This window comes from Pinus tabuliformis, chromosome 2_1 (assembly GCF_031772625.1).
Source record: "Pinus tabuliformis cultivar Carrire ecotype Pingquan chromosome 2_1, CPIR1, whole genome shotgun sequence".
In the NCBI taxonomy this organism is placed as follows: Eukaryota; Viridiplantae; Streptophyta; class Pinopsida; order Pinales; family Pinaceae; genus Pinus; species Pinus tabuliformis.
In genome coordinates, this window is record NC_142299.1 from 992,783,735 (window position 1) to 992,805,140 (window position 21,406).

General features: G+C 40.0%; 1 protein-coding gene across 5 annotated transcripts in view; it reads right to left on the reverse strand.

Moving 5' to 3' along the window:
• Positions 1-9,257: 9,257 nt before the first annotated feature.
• LOC149203970 (endo-1,3;1,4-beta-D-glucanase-like) overlaps positions 9,258-21,406 on the reverse strand; it is a 439,676-nt gene continuing 427,527 nt past the window's right edge. For 4 of the 5 annotated variants that reach the window (XM_089403641.1, XM_089403643.1, XM_089403639.1 and 1 more), the window contains exon 7: positions 9,258-9,604. In XM_089403641.1, coding sequence (XP_089259767.1) covers positions 9,464-9,604 — 141 coding nt within the window. In that variant the 3' untranslated portion in view covers positions 9,258-9,463. Of the gene's footprint in view, positions 9,680-21,406 lie in introns of all 5 variants that reach the window. The other variant, XM_089403642.1, reaches the window with a different exon arrangement.

Below are 21,406 nucleotides of genomic sequence, written 5' to 3' on the forward strand. Positions count from 1 at the left end.
GGTGAAATAACCTTAATTAAGGATGGAGTTAGCGTAAGCTCGCAGAAGACATTGAGCTCTTTCAAACGAGAACTTACACGCCTTCTAACTCCTCATAGGTTGTGAGAAAATGATTTTACAAGTTGGAATATAATAATTTTTTATGCTAGCCGACTGAACCTACATATGCAAGTCGACCCCTCCTCCAAAAGATGTCTCTTAGAAAAAAGGCCAAAATGTGTATAAATGAAAGGTTGAACTCGTCTTCTAGCATCCAACTCAGTAAAGATAACCACAAGAGCATAAAAAAAGAAGAAATTTAGTTCACAACTCGTGAACTAGAAGAACTAAATAAATCAAAATTTGTTGGAGTTCTCTGATTGTGATTGGGTATATCTCTAGACTTATAACACAAACCTGTGGAAGCTTGGATAAAAATGTGGAGTCTCGAATAGACCTGTGGAGGGTCGATTTTACAAACCCGTGGAGGCTCGGATTCATAAACCTGTGATAGCTTCAGATCTAAGGGCTCAGACTTAGCATTTATACCTCAGACCTGTAATAGCTTCATACTTGAGGCTCAGACCTGACCTGGAGGCTCGGGCTTGACCTTTTGCAGCTTAGACCTTGTTGGGAATCACGATTGTCATTAGACCAAAACCCACAGGTGTTAGTTAACAATCACAACACTAGAGATAAGGATCCATGAGAGGCAGTTAGTTCATGTTGCAAAACACACAGGGAGCATTGGTTTATTCAATGTCCAACAATCTCCCCCCCAACGCAAGTCGGGTGTGTATTGAACTCATGACCTACGCTCTGATACCACTTGTTGGGAATCATGATTGTCGTTAGACCAAAACCCACATGTGTTAGTTAACGATCACATCGCCAGAGATAAGGATCCATGAGAGGCGGTTATTCCATGTCGCAAAACACATGGGGAGCATTGGTTTATCCAATGTCCAACAAAGCTGTGTTCACAAGCCTAGAAATCTCGGACCTGTGGAGTTGCAGGTATCGGCCCCTCTTGGGAGCAGACTTTGGAGATATGAATTGGTTCTTTGTAGCTGGCTTGTTCATGAGAACTTATTGAAGACACGTTTGGAGCAACTTTGTTAAAGCATTCTTGAACAGATACTTGTGAGCAGACCCTACAATAGCTGTTGTAATAGACTTGGGGCATTGTTTGAGAAAGCATTGAAGAGGATTAAAGGTAACAAATCTTGAAGCACCTTTAAAGAGGTTGTGTTGAAATTTGAAGATATCTTATTGGAGGACCCTTGAAGGATTAAAGGCTTGTTTGAGTCTTGTGGAAGTATCTCTTTGAAGAAAGACTTGAGTATTAAAGTCTTCCTCTTAAAGCACCATTGAAGATACTTACTGGAGTAGACCTAAAGGAATTGTTGAACAAATTTTACAGTAGATTTTGAAGCAGATTTGGCCTAGCCCCATCTTATACTCTTTGGAACAGGATTGAAGACAACGTTGAAGCAGACCTATTGAAGATTGATATTTTGGAGCACACTTGTTGAAGCACATTGAGGACAGTTTTTGGAGACATCTTTTGGAGCATGAAATTTTGAAGTGCTTTTCAAGAACCTTGTGCAGATTTGTTAAAGGACATCCTCTGGACCAACCTTTGAAGACAACTTTGAAGCATAGTTGGAGAAGTTCCTTTGCAACAACTATTGAAGATTTGAAATCTTGTCGAAGCAGTTCTTATAGCATTGTTGAAGACAATTCTTAGAAGTTGACCTGGATACATAAGTGGAAACCTTTGATGGATGAATGAAGCATTCATGATGTAACCTTGGAGAAAACTAATTAGGGTAATCATGAAGAGTATTGGTGACACTTACTAAAGTTTTAATTGATGAATAAAGGGTCATTGAAAGCTAAGTGAGGGCATTGTTGAAGAACTTGAAGACATTGTCAGGGTTTGTTGCAGAAGACATTGGAAGCCTTGAAGAACCATTTAACCTACGTTGAAAAATTGAAGCAGAGGGTTGGAACCCTAGAGGATAGGTGTCCTCAAGAAGATCGGGTTGGAGCTTGTACCAATGTGGAGGTTGGAGCCTCATAAAAACAAGGTTGGAGCCTTGCAGAAGATAGGGTTTGAGCCCTAGAGGTTGGAGCCTCGTGAAGTCCAAGTTGGTGCTTGCCAAAGTAAAGGTTGGAGCCTGGTGGATTGGAGATTGGTGTCTTCATCTAGGGTTGGAGCCCTAAACATTATTGTACTCGATTTATTGTAAAACGAGGATTGGAGTCCTCGATATATCTTATTAATAGAATTATTTATTTTGTATTGTTTATTTTTTGTTCAGTTTATAAGTGATCTAAAACTCGTAAAATAACAATTGTAAAATGTTGATTTCTGGTAGCATTGGATGTGCTCTAAGCCTCAAAATTTGCAGGGAGGATAGGACACATGTATTCCACAATACCCAGAAATCGTTTTGGGAAATTCCACCCGGAGCCAGTTTTATTAAAATAATTAATTATTTTTAATGGGTGCCTAAGTCTAAACTTAGGAAATTAAAATAATTAAAGGGTATTAATGAAACTAAAGGTGAAACTTCTAAAAGAAGACGGAGATCGAGTCCAAATGATTTGAGCCATTGATTAGGATTTAATCTGGGTCGTTGATTACTCAACTGGAGGATTATAATGACTTCGATGGGCATTTAGAAACACATCGGGGAGAGATCAAGAGATCAAATTTCTCAGAGAGGGCAATACAGTAGTTGCTAGAGAGAAGATTGAAGTGATTTCTTACAGTGAGGGGCAGGGATAGTTCCGTTTGGAGAGTTTTCCTGATCTGGGAATACATTGTAGAGGAGGCAGAGAGAGATCTAGAAGAGGCAACACTGGGCAGCGTAAGCTCATGCAGAGGCAGCGCAGTGCTTCAGAGGGAGTCTGAAATTCAGCTGGGAAGTCGAGTTCCAGAGCTAGAAGCCAGGGTGTGAGACCGGAGAGCCAAAGGAACAAAGCTCCAGACAACAGGAGATCCGAGAAGAGGTGACGCAGATCCCCAGAGAGGTTGACGAAGAACTACGTACGCTGACGTAGTAGCTGCGCAGAGCCAGTGTGGGGCCAACCATCTAGGGCCTAGATCAGTGTCGGATCGCCAGTGATAGTGTGAGATATTTCTCACTAATATTCTTCTAGTCAGATTCTTTGCATTGGATAGCCAGTAAGGCATTCAAAGATTGTATTCAGAAAACTACCGCTTAATAATACAAACCCTCGGTTGCTGCACTAGTTTTCCTGTATTAGGTTTTTCCGGGGACATTTGTCCAAAAATAACGGTGTCATGTTTCGTGTATTTATTTCTGCTCAGTTTCTTATTTTCGCATTCAATTTAATTGGTGAAGGTTGCAGTGTATTAGTTTCGGTATTTGCTGTAGGATGTAGTAAATAATTTGTTAAGTAATTTAACAAATAGAAGAAACTTAATCAGTTGTTGCAGTAGAAATTTGGGTCTTCCAAAGTTTCACATGGTATCAGAGCTGCAGGTGAAGCAAGAGAGCAGAGTCGAAAGAGCCCAGTGTTGAAGAGGAGGAGGGAAGTCGAAGTGCTGCATAGGCAACAAATCAAATCCCCAGAGGTATTGTGCAGTCCAGGCCAGGAGGGCAAATTTTTTGAGGAAAGTCTCTCTCTGAGAGAGTCGACATAGAGAAAGACTTCCAAATCGAAGTTTTCCAGTGTCAGAGGGAGTAGTGGAGAAGCATCAGCGCAAAGTAGTTTTCTGTAGCAGTTGCTGGGGCAGAAAAGCGTCAGAAGGAAGGAGACATTGTTGACGGAATTTCTTCCTCAGAGAATTCCTAGCCAGGGAATTCAATTTCTCTATTGCTGAGCAACAACAAAGAGGAGCAGATCTACTAACTCCAGCAACGAGTGTGTAGGCTAGCCTAGTGCTACGCAGAGGAGAGAGGAGGAAGTTCGACATTTCGTTGGTAGAGATGACAGCTAGTGGGTTAAGAGATCATGATCGATTGGAAGGTGCATCCAACTATGTGATCTGGAAGGCAAGGATCTCATGCCTTCTGGATGAACACGATATCAAAAACTATGTTGACAGTGTGGTAGTTGTACCCAAGGATCTAGATCTGCTCAAAAAGTACAAGGCTGAAATGGTGAAGGCCAAACGATTGATCCTCGATAGAGTGAGAGATCGCATAGTATGTCACATTGTCGGCAAGGATATTGTCGAGCAGATGTGGGAAGCATTGGCCACGCTATACGAAGGATCTTCCGAGCAGCAGAAGATGTATTTAGAGCAGAAGATGAGATCCACGAAGATGCAAAAGGGGGAATGCATTGATTTGTTCCTAACGAAGCTTCACGAAATCTAAGACTCGTTGGCAGTTGTGGGGTCAACACCTCAACCTACCGAGATGGTGAGGTTGGCCCTGAATTCAGTCTCAGAAGAATGGCAAGTGTTTGTCCAAAGTATCATGGGAAGAGCAAGATTGTCGGATTGGGAAGGAATGTGGATCGCTCTTCAGCAGGAAGAGATGAGGAGAGACTTAGTCAAGTGCAAACTTGATAGCAGCAGCAGTAGTGGGACGAAGCCCAAGGAGAAGGAAGAAAATGCAGCTCTTGCATCAAAGGGGCAGCAAGAGCAGCGGAGAAAGAAGGACGTCTTGAAGATCAAGTGCTTTCGGTGTGGTGAATTTGGTCACTACGCTACACAATGTCCTCTCAAGAAGAAGGACAAGGACGAGAAGCATGATCTGAAGGCTGCATCTGCAAAGATCAAGGAGGAGGAGTTTCCCATGATTGCCCAGATACCTCCAGGGGAGAGATGGGGTGATCTAGAATTGTAAGTTCAAAAGAACTACTGATGAGCAGAATCCTTGAGGAGTCCACCTCTTGGATCAAAACCATGATATGGGAGCCCAAATCAAAAGTAGCAGGATGGACCAGGGTCAGTGGGTGCAGAGGAGTGTTGGAGTGACAATTGCAGTGGCTACGAGCGCCAGAGTTTGAACGACGCAGAGCAGTGTTGGCAGCAATATAGTTGGCATTGTGCAGAGTCAACAACAACACAGAGGTTTCAGAGGGTCAGTGCAGAGACTAGCAGTAGTCAAAACTCTAGCAACAAATGCATCATATGAAACACATGCTCAGTAATTTTGGATGTTTTTCCATTGCTGATGCAGTAGCAACAGTACATGGAGAAGGTTGCAATGCAGATGCAGTGTTGGCAGTGACAGGGCCAGCAGTAGCACAAATGCAGAATTTACGAGGGTTGCAGTACAGATGCAATGTTGGCAGTGGCAAGGTCAACAGTAGTACAGATGCAGCATTTGCACATTAGCTGGTTGGCAGTGATGTCAGGCATCAACAATGTAGAGGGTGATGTTTCAGAGTCAGGGTAATGCTTCAGCAAGTTGCATTACTAGAGCACATTCCTTGCTAAGAGGGAATGTTGATTTCTGGTAGCATCAGATGTACTCTAAGCCTCAAAATTTGCGGGGAGGCTAGGACACATGTATTCCACAATATCCAAAAATCGTTTTGGGAAATTCCACACAGAGACAGTTTTATTAAAATAATTAATTATTTTTAATGGGTGCCTAAGTCTAAACTTAGGAAATTAAAATAATTAAAGGTTATTAATCAAACTGAGGGTGAAACTTCTAGAAGAAGACAAGATTGAGTCCAAATTATCTGAGCCATTGATTAGAATCTAATCTGGGTCGTTGATTACTCAATTGGAGGATTATAAAAAGGACTTCAATGGGAATTTGGAAACACATCGGGGAGAGATCAAGAGATCGAATTTCTCAGAGAGGGCAGCAGAACAGTTGCTAGAGAGAAGATCGAAGTGAGTTCTTGCAGTAAGGGGCAGGGATAGTTCTGGTTGGAGAGTTTTCCTGATCCGGGAAATACATCGCAGAGGAGGCAGAGAGATATCCAAAAGAGGCAGCGCAGAGGCTACGCTGGGCAACGTAAGCTCACACAGAGGTAGTGCAACACTTCAGAGGGAGTTTGGAATTCAGCTGGGAAGTAGAGTTCTTGAGCCAGAAGCTGCAGTGTGAGACGGGAGAGCCAGAGGAATGGAGCTCCAAGCAGTAGGAGATTCGAGAAGAGGTAACGCAGATCCCCAGAGAGGTTGACATAGAACTGCGTAGGTTGATGCAGTAACTGCACAAAGCCAGCGTGGGGCTAGCCATCTAGGGCCTGGATAAGTGTCGGATCGCCAGTGATAATGTGAGATATTTCTCACTAATCTTCTGCCAGTCAGATTCTCTGCATTGGATAACCAGTAAGGCATTCAAAGATTGTATTCAAAAAACTATTGCTTAATAATACAAACCCTTAGATGCTGCATCGATTTTCACGCATTGGGTTTTTCCGGGGACATTTGTCAAAAAATAATGGTGTCATGTGTTGTGTATTTCTTTCTTGCTCAGTTTCTTGTTTCCGCATTTAATTTAATTGGTGAAGGCTGCAATGTATTAGTTTCGGTATTTGTTGTAGGATGCAATAAATAATTTGTTCAATAATTTAACAAATAGAAGAAACTTAATCAGTTGCTGTAGTAGAAATTTGGGTCTTCCAAATTTTCACACACTGATTCACCCCCTCTCAGTGTTTCCAACATGCTATTTAGATGTTTTGCTTAATCTCATATAATTTCTTAGTGTTATAGCAAAAGAAGGGATCACCATAATTCTAATAAGTTCTTTCCAGATGAGACCTAAAATGTCAAGTTGTGTACTAATCAATCATATTCTCACATTGCCTTACATCACTCAAGAAAGGCATTCTTGTTACAAGTTGGGAGGTGGTGAGCGCAATTCATAATCTTTACTGGAAGATTTTATCGAATATATTGCCCCAAATGCAAAACCTCCTCTAAACATACTCTTATCTATGAAATTAGGAAGATCAACCAATTCTGGTTGAAAAACATTACTATTTAAATATGTTCTTTAGTGACATGTTTCATTTTTAGGAACGTAGAAATTCTATGTAGATATTTGGATGGCTTCTTTATTGTATCTAGCATAGGCATAGAAATTATATACAAGGAAAATACTCGTGCATTGTATAAGAGGGCAGATTGGGTGAGACAATGCCCTTTGGGGGTTGTTTTATTATTTGTATCCACTGCAAGGAGAATATGATCTATTGTAATGAAATGCCCTGGTTATTCTCCCCATATCTTTGTGATATATGACTATGTACATCCTCTATTTATTTTTAACAAACTTTTGCTTTAAGGCCTTTTTAATATATGTGGATTCCATCTTTTTTGTGCTATGTTTTCAATTTTTTAACATGCTATTACAGCCATGTATTTTGGTTCTAGAAAACCAAGTGATTTCATCCTGGAAGCCTTGAGAATCCTGTTGGGCTTCCTAGTTCCGTGGAAACCGTGAGGTAGAGACAACAGAAGTGATAAAGATACTATGATAGTAGAGAGAACATAATGGGATTGCTAAAGATGTAAACAACTCAAAGATGGTCTTGCCCATTGTTGCAAGTGCTCGAAGCACTTGCAAAGGGGTCGGAACGCTAATTTTAGAGGACACAAGGGAAAGATGTTGAGAGGAGTTGACGAGGATGCAACAAGTGATTCCAAAGATTCAAATGGAGATTGTCCAACTTAATACTACAAATAGATGACTTGTAAAGATGGTTCAAAGGACAAGTTTTGTATGAGAATTGCTAGCTATGTTCCAAATTTTATATATTGAAGGGGAGTGTTGAAAACATCAATATTATTAAATCTATTTTTTAGTAGCATGATGTTATAGTTTTAAGAATGTGAAAATTTTGTTTTAAGGATTTGAAAATCTCCCCTAAAGACTCTATTGACAGAGGCATAGAAATTGATTGACAGAAAGGTTGGTGCATTAGGTTAGACAGGGAAGGATGGATAAGTGGGAATGCCCTTTGTGGGTTGCTTTTTTTTGGCTCTACTGTAATGAAATCTATTATCACTTTCTCATATCTATATCATGTATGATTATGTGCATAGTGAAATTCGCCTCTAGTTTTAGTACATGCTCATACTCTGTTTACATTTTTTAACAATTTTCCCCATGATAGAAAAGACAAACTTAAGATGGGTGCAAAATCACATCCACTGCTTAGCTCATAACAGATTAGCTCCAATGTCTACCAGTACATCAGAGCTTGACATTCTGAAATGAAGTAGCTCTTCCAATCACACCAAAAAAATCAAAGCTCTAATATGCCACCAAAATGAAAAACTGACATCAACTGAGAAATTCCATTGTGAGGACTGAGAATTTGCATTGTGATGACATTTAAAGCGGTGTCACCCCTATTATTCATGTCTATCATAGGTCATAACCCTTAGTCCAAATATTTACATTGCTTGCCACTACAACTGTAAGCTCTAAAACACCATCTAGGTAAACAAATGGCCAACTTGTAACTTGAGAAAGTATAACAAAAGGAGAATATTAAACCAAAAGGAAGAATAATCATTCCTTGAACCAAGAATTAAAATAGATACACATGCAAGACTACAATATCTCAATCCCTTTTTAAAAACAAAACAAAATGGCAAATGTGTAGCGCAACCTATATAACAAATGTTAAATCTCATCGCAATAACAACATGCATGTCAAACTGCTACAATCATGGTAAGATGGAGGAGGTTATGTTAAATTCCCATGGAGATACATATACCATCATATATGCCATCCAAAAAGGCATATTAACAGTATGGATAGCAAACAAGAAATTGGCAAACACGACATTAAAATCCATAAGAATTTTGAAGGAACATTGCCCCATCTAGTATATTTTTTGGTTCATTCTCTTCCTCTATGTGGAGGGTGGCCAACATGAGTAGTAAACATCATCAGCAAAATTGAATTTAGTAAGGTCAAGTCATTTCTTCTATGAATAAATATTCATGACCAACCTCTTTGAATACAAATTTAAGCTGTATGCATAAGCAATAACGCTATGTAATGGTGTAAGGCATAAATCAGGTTTCTTTCTGACAAAAATGCTGAGATTTTGAAAAGGAGCTTTAGAATTCATGAAGAGGTATGAAACTCAGTTAAAAAAATATTGCCTTAGTACCGTAAATATAGATGAAAAACTAATAGAACATCAACCATGTGAAACAATGGTTATTACCAGAACAAAATCCCAGTTCAGTGAAAATCAATTTCTCGTGCAATATATAATTTACAGTGTTTATTACTATCCTTGATTCCCACGTGATATTATCCTTGCTTTCAAGACATTTCATACATCATCTTCTGAAAGACAAAAATGGAGAAATTAAATAAATATCAGGGAAAAAACCAGAAGAAGTCAACTGAAATACCTTTTCTAAGGGATTCTACTGGAAAATAAGTACACCTTGTTATGAGTGACATGTATATATTACATCAAGTTATTTTGTATTGCAGTAATAAATAAAAGAGATCCCATCCAGACAATGAACATAAATATGTTCTAATACATAGATGCCTATTATCAATTCAGATATTTATTAAACCATTCTAGCATATCGACATGAGCTTCTTCAGCATTTTTTACGGCAACTTCATCATTCTCATCGTATCTTACAGTCCAACCATGAGCAACCCCGGGATAAATTTTGACAAAGCTATCTACCTGCAACAAGCAACAGGCTAAAGAGTTATCCAAATATGTTCATCTCACAACTCGGGGAAAGGACAAAAGCATTTCCTGCACAAAGGGAAAAAAGATAACGATAAATGTAATAAGTAAAAGCAATGTCTTTGATCGTATTGTAATGAACAATAATTCATTTAAGGGAAAATATCCACATAACAAGAATAATATGAAAGAGTCTATACAGATAAATAAATATAGAATTGGTAATGAATAAGTGAGTAAATACAATAGTATGTGACATTGTGTAGAAACAAACATTGAATAGACATGTTTAATGTTATTATTATAGAAAGAAAGAAAGAATTTGTTAACTCCTGTATTGTGGAAGACTAGCAATATTTTTAATAAGGAGAGTCAACTAGTCATTAGAGATTTTTCAATAAAAGGCTTGGCTCTCCTCAATTGTAATCTTTGGTGTTCACTTGAGACAAGTGTTCTCTAATAAAATCTATTTGCAAACTCTTGTACACTTTGTATAATTGTGGAGTGGTTTTTATTAATGTTCTTTTTCTTTCTATTGCTATTGGGCATTATTTTTATCTAATTCCATCTTGTTAATAATTAAATTTATCCTAAGACTAATGTTCCCCGCCATTGAAGAGCTAGTATGGTACATGGAAGCAAACAACTAGGGCTTCTTACTTGTTTGTTTTCATTTAGCAGGTGAATCGATCCAAGGATTTTAGACTACTTCAAAAGGGGGCTTTACTATTCCAAAGATTTTGTATTTTCCCACACACAAAGGATAAAGGTTGGAGATGTGACAAAGAGAGAGTCACTCCTAAGAAAGATTGAAAGTTGCAAGGTGAATTAAGCTATAGTGGAGACGATTGCTAGAAGGACCAAGCCCACACTCTAAACAAGAACTGGGCATAGCGACTTACATGGACATCTACTTCACACTCAGACAAAAGGCGAGACTCCAGGACATAGGTAAAACTTCAACAACCAAAAAATCCAAAAAATATTAGATTCTCCTTTTTATTTTCTGCAGTTAGTGTAGGATTTGCCTGTTGGTTTTTGTTTTTATATCAATTTACAGTAGGCTATTTATTGGAGAAAATTAACTAAGTTTTTAGATCTAAACCCCACTTTGATACAAGTTCCTATTGATTTCATTTTACACTTGTATCTAGCCTTGTGGTTGCATATCTGCAGGTTGCGAGGCCTTTCTGCTTCTTGAACCTGCATTTTCAGCCACCAAAAACAAGTTTTATAGGCCTAAAGTGAGTCTATTACACTATAACTTGATATTTTCAGCTCTAAATTACCTTATAATCACAATTTTTATATTAGAGTTGATTTTTCTTCATTTTCCAACTGTTGAAATCAATAAATAATTTTTTGGAAAATTTATGGGTTAATAAGCATAACCCAAAAATCTGAAAATCATACATTTTTAGTCTAAATTTAGTAGAGGGAAAGAATCCAAAGCCTCTATAATCACCCTCTAGCCATTTTGCGCTTTAGGATAACTCCTTAGAGGTGTTTTTCATATAATGGATTGGTTGATTAAACAAAATAGGTTGTTGTCCCTGCAATTTTACACAGGTTTTACAAGTTGCCATTAAGGAAAGCAAGCTATTTTCACTTGTAACTCAACCAATCATCAAAATTGATAAACAATTACATTTTTTTGATATATAAATTTAGTAGATCCATAGGTCACATCCCATATCTTTGAGTTGTTTTGGCTACTAACATTTGTTGATAGAAATCTGGATAGTTTTTAGCACTATTTTTATGCAGGATAACAGACAGATTAAGAACACCTCCACCCTATCGGCTCCATCTAAGGAACTAGACATAAACCGAAATTGTTGAGGGATATTTAGGGACTCCTTCCTTGGCTTTTTAGGGGGTGCTGGGCCTAAATAGTGGGGACTTGAGCCGAGGTGACAGTGGGTCCCTGCCCTGTGGGTGGCAGGTTGCCCATCTATCAAGGTTGCCATGAGCTTAGCAACCCTGTTAAAAAGATCGATAACATTTTTCGGCATCGTTGTCGGAGAGGTCTTTCAACCTGGTTTCATATGACATTGATCCACTTGGGTAATACTTTATTTTCTTCTTGTGTATTTTGATGGAATTATTGTAAAGGACTAATTTGCATGATCTCATCTGGTGACTCCAACTAGGGGTGTTTCAACCAATGTTACCAGACTCAGAATCGACAATAAATCGACGAGGCAAAAGAGCGAAGAGTTTTAATCGGATTGGGAAAAAATCGGTGAATTCAATAATTTAAGATATACACATATATTGAATTAAAAAATATATATATTTTTCATTGATATTCAATAAAGCCATGTCCAAACTATGCATAATATCAATAGATGTCCAAAATATCATGAATGAATAACTATCTCATATATGAATAACCCTTTGCCATGGTCTGCCTCTTCATCTGGTCTTGATGATGAACCACACTTGTTGGTTCGAAACGTGTCGGCCAAAAATTTCTCATATGTGATTTCTACTGAAAGACTTTGCTTATCTCATATATGTTATGAGTCCAAACATGATCCAAAGTACTAGGTCTTGACTCCTAACCTGTGACTACTTCGAACCAAAAGCATCTGCTTCTAAAAGTTTATAAAATAATGCATACTAATTAGTAAAAAAGCAGTAACTGAAATCTCTTGATTGCTACTAAAATGATACGATAATGGTTTGCTACTGAAATCTCTGACCAAGCACACGCTGAAACTATAATGGAGCACACTGCACACTACGCCTCTATTACACTACGACTCTATTACGTGGAGTAAATTGAAACTGAAACCATGCCTCTATTACCTTCTCGACGTATGAGTTATAGGCCTCAGAAGTGAGAAAAGTCAATTACAGACTGACTTTTAATTTTTAACCTAACTAAACTACACAACAAAAAATGCGGGAACCCTAAAAGATAAAACCGTGCCCCTCGAGTTGACGGTTTAAAATCACCTCAGTCACCTAAATCTCAATTAATCGGTGAGTCGCAAGTGAAACTCGCGTTGACCACGAATCAAACACGGTCAATGCGAGTTTGACTCGCCCATAGTTGAATCGGATCGTTTGAGGGAAGAGCAGAGTTTGACTCGTGATTAATCGCGAGTGAACGGAGATTCATGTTTCACTGGTTTCAACTAAACCCAAACAAAAAAAAAGGTACACAACAAGGTCATCAACCCAAGGTGAGTTAGTTTTCATTCCCAAACCTGAGTTATTTTATCAAAGAAGAAAAGTTAAATCTAAGAATAGGGAACAAAATTTAATCGCATATAATTTTGCTTAGAGAATTCTTTGAAAATCAAGGGTCCTTAGTTCTAAATACATCTCAGTAGAACACATCTCACAATAATTAAATGGATTTACCTTGGTTAATTGATTTATATAAACCATTGGATTTAACTCAAATAGCAAGTCAACCCCATGACCTCCCCAACAATCTTGATAAACTACCAATTTTTAAGGGGGGTCATTTGGTTTCCGCACATGATTTTTGGGAATCTTTCCCTAGAATGATGGAAGGACTAAAGGTGCAACATGAAGATGTATCTTTGAAATGCTTTTTTCTTGCTCTGAATGGTGATGTTGCTAAATGGTTTGCTAGTTTACCTGATAATAGCATTAGTGGCTTTGAACAAATTAAGACCAAGTTTTTTAAAAAATGGTCTAAAACAAAAGATCCCGAATTTTTGTTGAATGCATTACATGAAATTAAAAGAAGAGAAAATAAGAATATTCACGTACTCAATGTTAAGTTTGATAAGGTGATTCAAGACATACCTCGATATTGTAGACCTCCATAAAAGGACCTACTAACTTATCACCTCCAAGCTTTTAAAGGAATTTTTGCTATTGAATTAAATCTCACTAAACCATATTCTATTAATGCTACTAAAACTAGTGCAAAGAACATAGATGAAGTTGGACTCTAGCAAATAGCCAAACATGCCAACACTTTTAGAAACTAAAGGCAAATAGCAAACCATTGCATCTGAGAATAAAGGCAAACCTTCAACATCCAACTCAGATGACTCTATGTCACAATTAACACACCAAATTAAAGAATTGTAGTTGTCCATGAGGGAAATGATGTAAAGCCATCAAGCTGTCCAAAACAAAGTAGTTCAAATGGAGCGTGGTCAACAATCCTTTCAACCAAGAAATAGTTTCCCTCCTAAGAATGTCCTTAAACCTCCATACCAAGGTCATAAACCTCATAATCCTTTGAAGTCTAAAAGCACCCTTGAGCACTTTAGTCATATTTTGTGTAGGGTGCGTGATACCTTCCACTTTGAGTTTACTTGCTAGGCTTTTGCAGAGGCATACAATGCAGGCAATACCAAAGGGTTCAGTTTCCCGGACACATGCACTTTATCATTTTTTTAAGGTATTGGTGGATTGTTTGATAAACTTGACCCTAGGGAAAGTGAGCCTCAAGTGGATAAGGCTACTAGATTGTTCGGTAGGATCCTTTCCAATGATCAGCTTAAACAAATGTATGTCAAAGTTTTAGGGAAAATTTATCAACTCAAATCTAAGGAATCATCCTATCTGAACCCAAACCTAGCTCAAACTCTTGGTCAATCATCCGGTTAAGCATCCTCTTCTTCTAAAAAGATAGTGGACATTCCCAAGTCTTTAGAGTCCACTAAATTGGATGTAGATCTCCCTAGATGGGAAAATAATGCTAAAGTGTCTATCCCTTTGATTAAAGTTGTCAAGATCCCTACCTTTAGAAGTCAAATAGGGAAGTCCTTACGTTTTGATTCTTGAAGAGCCAAGAGTCGAAGAAGTGATTCAAAACCCCATCTTTACCGATCAAAGTGAGGATCCCCCTGTGTTTCTCAAATTTACCATGTTTAATAAACCTAGCAACAATCCCTTGAATGAGCCATTCCTAGTGTCACTAATTGTAACTGATTGGATCCTTTATGATTACATGATGGATTCAAGGGTTGCGGTAAATGTCATGAGCTTACAGGTGGCCAAGAGGATGGGAGTTAGAACTTCATGACCTTACAAGAATATATGTTCTTTCGACTCTCCTGAGATCCCATCCATCAAGTTGATTAACGATTTACAAGTCCACCTCGCAGCACATCCCGATGTATTCTTGAGTATGGGTATTGTGGTGTTCGATGTGCCTCCGACTTGGGGAATATTTTTGAAATGAAAGTGGATGGCAGACGTAGATGGCACAATTCAAATCGATATATCTTACTATTTACATCACTCTACCTACCCCTAAGGGTGAGTCTGGGAGGTTATACAATGAATCCTATAGAATGAACCTGTAATATTCCTAATTAGCCATGGCTAATTGGAATATTCGATTTTGCCCAATTTTTGCCTTCTATAGTTATTTATAAATAAAAAGTGAGGACGGGGGACATAACTCACTTTAAGAACAAGAAGTCACTTCCTAGTAGCACAACGTTGTGACTTAAGGAGGAGCCAAGGGGGACGCAGAAATGGAGCCCACACAGACACATGGAGGGACTGCGCAGGAGGGAAGAACACATGGCAAGAGGGGAATCACGCAGGAGAAGGTGAGCCTAGGGATTGTGAGAGGCAGAGGCTATAAAATGGAGAGGAGCCCCCTCATTTTGGATCATTCAGTTATGTGAATTTTTGAGCTAGTCATTTCGACTTCTGAGCACGCTGGCTGTTTAGCTAGTCTGCAGCACTGTTTAGTGCATTGAGTGTCTCCGTTCGGAGATCTCACCCTTAGCCCCGGGGGACTTCGAGTGAAACCTGCTCGAGCAAGGTATTTCCTTTGGCATTTAAACAGTAGTTTTATCAGCATTCCAACAGCAGTCTCAACAATGTTTTGGAGGACTGCGCAGCACTGGGAGAGGGACGCAGTTCTTTCTGGTAGCAGTGTCGGATTGGGGTTTTTGCAGGAGGATTCATGCTGGGTGATTGAGCAGGGGACCAACACTTGCCTATTGGAGGATTTTTGGTATAGTTTCAGCCGGAGTTTAGAGGGGTTTCCTTCAGTGGCAGCGCAGAGCATTGAGGAACTACGCAGAACCCCAAGGGGGTGATTTTTGGGGGGTTGGCTATTCCAGGAGATCCTTCTGGGTTTTTCTGGGTTTTTGGAGTAGAGCCCAATTCCAGAGTTTCAGCATTTTCCGAGGAGGGGAGCAGCCCCAAATCATTATTTGTTTCCTAGCAGCAACAGCAGCATGGCAGTTCTCCAGCAACATCCACGCAGAGAGGCCATTCCTTATTATTCTGAGAGTATTTCTTCACTTTCCTTGTGCAAGTCAAGGTGCCATCTGTCTGATCACCTCTTGTACTCATTTTATTGCTCAGTATAATAAAATGGCTTAGCATTTCTCGCTGCATTTCTTGTGTATCTGCTTATATTTCCTGTTTACATTATTATATGTTGTTCGACTGTTATTTTGTCATTTCTGGGTTATTATATCATTTGCACATATTTGGTTGGAGTTTTTGCCGGGGTTTGAGGATTATTTCGGGTTAGGGATATTACAGTGGTATCAGAGCATAGATCTGGCTCAGCCTGTGGAGCTAGCAATCTATGAAACCAGGGGAAAAACCCTACATTTGTTACAGAGGTAGGAGGTATAGGGACACTGGACGTAGGTTGGAGAATACCTACGGGGAGGGAGACTATGTTCCTGTGGTGGACGCAGAACAGGAGGAGCCTGTGGTAGACGCAGAACAGAGAGAGCCAATAGTGGACACAGAACAGAGAGAGACAGTAGTGGACACAGAACAGATGGCAGACGAGGACGGGAAGAGATTTGCGGATATGCTCCTCAAATCAGTGCAGGATCTGTCGAGGCAGATTGAGGTGATGGCGCAGAGATTCACGGCAGTAGAGGCCAGACAGCATGAGAGCCCACGAGTTTTTCAGATTGGTGAGGGATCAGGTGCATCCCATCATTTGCCAGAGTAGTGTGATACTGCGCAGCAGGTGGCCTCGCATGCCCCTACACGCTCTACCATGCCCACATTCTTAGGAGCAAACACAGGGGTCGGAGCCCAGCAGGAGGCAGAGCCCGACCATATGGGCGATTATTTTGCAGAGTACCAGGCATATGGGCAGGAGTTCAGGGATGCTCTTTCATTCAGAGACTTTGTTCAGCTCCAGCGGGATAGTAGGCCCCACGACCATCACAGAGGGAACCAGCATTACCATGATGGTGACACCCACCATGCAGCGAGTAGATTCCACTTGCCTACGTTTGATGGTTCATCAAACAGTTCGGCGAAGTCTTGGGTGGAGAAGCTGGACATTTATTTCCAGCTCAACCAGATGTCGGAGGCAGAGGCCATCAAGGTGGCAACATTGCATTTGGATGGCGAGGCCCAGGATTGGTGGTTTCACGAGATGGTTACACTCGGGCACTCTACAGTGACGACATATGCGGAGTTTACCAGGAGATTGATGGAGTGATTTGATCAGAGAGATCCAGAGCAGCATTTTGTTGAGCTGACGAGGCTCAAACAGACAGGGAGCCTAGAGACCTACATTGCAGATTTTTTGAGGGTCTCCGTGACAGTGCCAAACCTATCCATGGCACGGAGGGTCTATATGTATGTTGAGGGGTTAGCAGAGCCACTTCGGGGTCTAGTCCGATCCACTAGACCAACCACGCTCCAGGACGCTATCAGCAGGGCCCGGGACTTACAGGATGTCTTACCCAGGACCCGAACACCTTATCCCCAGAGACAGACTTTTCAGTCTAAGGGGAAGGATGTGAGGATTCCTCCTCCAAAGGGGAATCCAAGATGAGTACAGCTTGACGACGATGCTAGGAGGGAGCTGAAGAAGAAGCAGTTGTGCTTCACCTGCCAGGAGCCGTGGGCACCAGGACATAGATGTGTTGCTGGCAAAGCACATTTTATTGAGGTCTTCTCCGAGAGTAGTGGAGAAGAGGATGACAAGGAGGATGTGGAGGTAGGAGATAGCCATGCCATATAGGGACCTTTACCACCTCCACCACCAGCAGCAGGTGGTGCATCTTTTGCACCCACCGGAGGGGCCCTTGCAGCGTTGCAAGGAGTTCCCAAGTATCTGACGCTACGCGTACAAGGGACAGTACGTGGCCAGCGCGTATCGGTTTTGGTTGACAGTGGGGCAACCCACAACTTCATCTATGCACAGATGGTTGAGCGGAGAGGTATTCAGACAGAGAGCTTCGATGGGTTTTCAGTCTTGGTCCCAGGAGATCAGACCATGACATGTGCTCGTTATGTTCCAGAGCTTTCAGTGATGATGGGCACCTACACATTGACTGACCACTTTTTCATGGTCGATATCCCGAACACCAACATGATACTAGGTGTTCAATGGCTTATCACTCTAGGGAAGGTCACGACAGATTGGAAGACCCTAGAGATGGAGTGGGATGATGAGAAGACAGGGAGGCATGAGAAGATACGGGGACAGCACACATATCTGCCTCAGACTGTGTCGGCTCATCAGATGGAGGCAATCTTTCGGAAGGGAGACATAGAGTGGGTAGTGGAGCTGCGTGCATCAGAGGTAGGGACTACAGGGCAGACGATACATCCACAGATCCAGCCCATCCTAGATCGGTATGCCATAGTGTTTGGAGAGATTCCACTAGGACAGCCACCGGATCGGGGGTTTGAGCACACTATCAAGCTTGAGCAGGGCATCCAGGCAGTGATCACCACCCCCTATAGGCACCCCAAGGCCTGTCAAGACGAGATTGAGCGGGCTATCTAGGAGTTGCTGGCTCTTGGGCACATTCGACCGAGCACGAGTCCTTTTGCTTCTTCTGTGGTGTTGGTGAAGAAGAAGGACGGTACATTGAGGATGTGCATTGACTACAGGGCCCTGAACAAGAAGACCCTGAAGAACAGGTACCCCATACCCAGGATTGATGAGTTGATGGACGAGTTGAGGGGAGCACGATTCTTCTCAAAGATTGATTTGAGATCTGGGTACTGTTGTCGCGCAGATTGGCACGACAACGCTCGGACCGGGGGCTGTCACTCTGATCCCCGGTCTCTTCGTTTAAGCCTGTCTCCCGCGGCTAAGGGGGGTAGACCCTGTGAGATGATGAGACCAACTGTCGACCAGTTGGTTGGGAGACACGAGATACGATATGAAAAAGCACTTGGTTGATTTGATTAATTTAGCAGACCAGTGCCTTAAGAGATTGCGGTTGAAACGATTACTTGTTAAACGATATAAAAATATGGACCATGAAAAGCAACCATCTATCATCAGCTAAATCACATGACCAAAACGATATCCAGCAGTTGAAAACTTCGAAAAGATAAATGCTTAAAACCACCACGGGTCACCACGAATCATAAACCATTAACCAGATATCAATTTCGCATCTCGGCTTGAAAATTTAGATCTCAGCATGAAAGACAATTCCCGAAAAACAACTGGATCTGAGGAAGAAAAATTTCCGCAAAAAATTTCAAATTTTTTATTTTTTTTATTTTTTTTATTTTATTTTTTTATTTTTTTTTAAATTTTTTTTTTTTATATTATAAAAATGAAAATTAAAAAATCTAAAAAGTTTAAAATTTAAAATCTATTAAAACTAAACTATATAAAAAAACCAAAATTTATTTTTTTTTTTTTTTTTTTTTTTTATAAAAATCCTAAAAAAAATCTAAAACTAAAGTCTAAAATCTAACTAATATCTAAAAAATAAAATTTAATAATTAAAATCTAAACTAATATGAATCAAACCTAAACATATTAATTTTTTATTTTTTATGAATCTATATAAAAAAAAAAACGGAAACTATAAAAATTTTTAAAATCTAAAGATACGTGACTATACAAAACTTTAAAAAAAAAAAAATAAAAAAAAAATAAAAAAGAATCGATTGACAATCTACGCTATACCCTAAACTAAAATTATGCTAACCTACCACTACGCTACCGCACAAGAGCAAGGCCGAATTCATTTACGCTATCACATAAAAATGCAGCCATACGCATAATTAAAATGCTGAACACTGAGACTATTACGCCTAACCCAAAACGAATCACGATTTGTATGATGTCGACTGAATGCGTTGAGAAAAATACCTGACCCGAGAATGAAACTGGCCGACGGATTACCCAAACGAAATCGCAAACGAAAATTTGACTCACGCTGCACCCTTTCCTTATTTTTTTTTTATGTAACTTATGATTTCGAAACCCTTTACCCACAATGCTTACAGATCTGCAGGCCTTTAGGACGTTGAACTGAAAGACTGCGGTTAAAGTCTATTTTTATTACCAGGCTCACGTTTCACGCATGACGTCCAGATGCAGAAAAGAAAAACGAGATTTTGAAGCGGATTTGTGCCAGAAGCTTGACACTTTCACAGTATGTCCACCACGTGCAGCCCCAAAAATGCGTGGGTATATATTTTGAGCTTTGAAGCATACGCTGCTATCCAAATCGAAATGGCTGCGTGATGATGGTCGACTGCCCTGCGTGGAACTTATTTCCCCTGCGTGATGATGGTTGACTGCCCAGTTTTGTCTTTCAGATGAAACTGTGTGTAAGTTGAAAATCGATGGATATAGACAAGTGAAAAAGAGTATGCAGGGTGGCTTGTACAGAGCGTAAGCTTTTTTTTTTTTTTTACAACATTGGATTTTGCTGTGGGTATGAAAATTTTGGTAGCAGCGTGATGGGGTGAACAAGACAAACAACATGTAGAAGGGCGATGGAACTGGAAAGGCAGCAGCAAAGAGCAACAGCGTGGAAAATTTGCTGGAAATTTGTGACGGTGGATCCAAGTTTCTGAAGGCTGCAGGCAGGACGCAATCTCATTCATGTATAAACCAGCAACCAAAGAATGCCTCTCGTTGAAATCTGCTGCTCATGCACAGTATGTTGGCGTATCGACCTTGACGGCAGTCCTGCAAAATAAAAAGAAACGAAAAGCCCTAATCAAAATTGCATAAAGCAAAAAAATTAAAAAACCCTAGATCAGAAAGTTGAAACCCTAAGACAACTGATTAATTTACAGTTTTGGCCCCTTGACAGCCAGATTTAGCAGTGAACACAGAAAATTTTAAAAGATCAGAAAATTCAGATTGTCACTGTGAAAAAAAAACTTCAGAAAATCTCTCATGCAACCCAAAAAATAAAACCGAATGATAGGCCCAGGATCAAATCCAGCTGGGCTCAACAAAAAACGCTTGCGGGAGTTGGCTGGTTCAGCCGAGAACTTCCCCGAACGCCCACAAAATTCCTTCAGAAAATGTTATTCTGCACAACTCAAAACAATCGTCAATAAAGAGGGCAAAAATGTTGCTAGATCTCAAACAGTAATGGAGATACCTGCCATTACTCCAGAAACCCTAGCAGCACCCAAACCCTAGCAAGTGAGCAAGATACCTATACCCACGATACTCTACAAAAGCTATTATTAACAGCTGAAAATAACATATGCAGAAAATGAAATGATCTCACAGCATTCCAAGAGAGTAACACCAGCAAGATATGGACCCCAAAGTCTTCTTTATTAACCCGAAACAGATTTACAAGAGAGCTTCTTCAGTCTTAGACTCACAGATCGAATCATCTCAAATGACCCCCTAAGACCCTATATAAAGGAAATGATCCTAACGGCTAGTTCGAGCGATCCATGTAGAAATGATCTCGACCGTTGATGAGGATCAAGACATCTCTTGATCTCATCCGTCGATTTATTAACTTAAAATATTATTATTTTATTAGTTAGGGTTTTTGCTTGATTTTTTTAATTTTTTATTATTTGTCATTATTTTATTATTTTTTATTCATTTTTTAATTT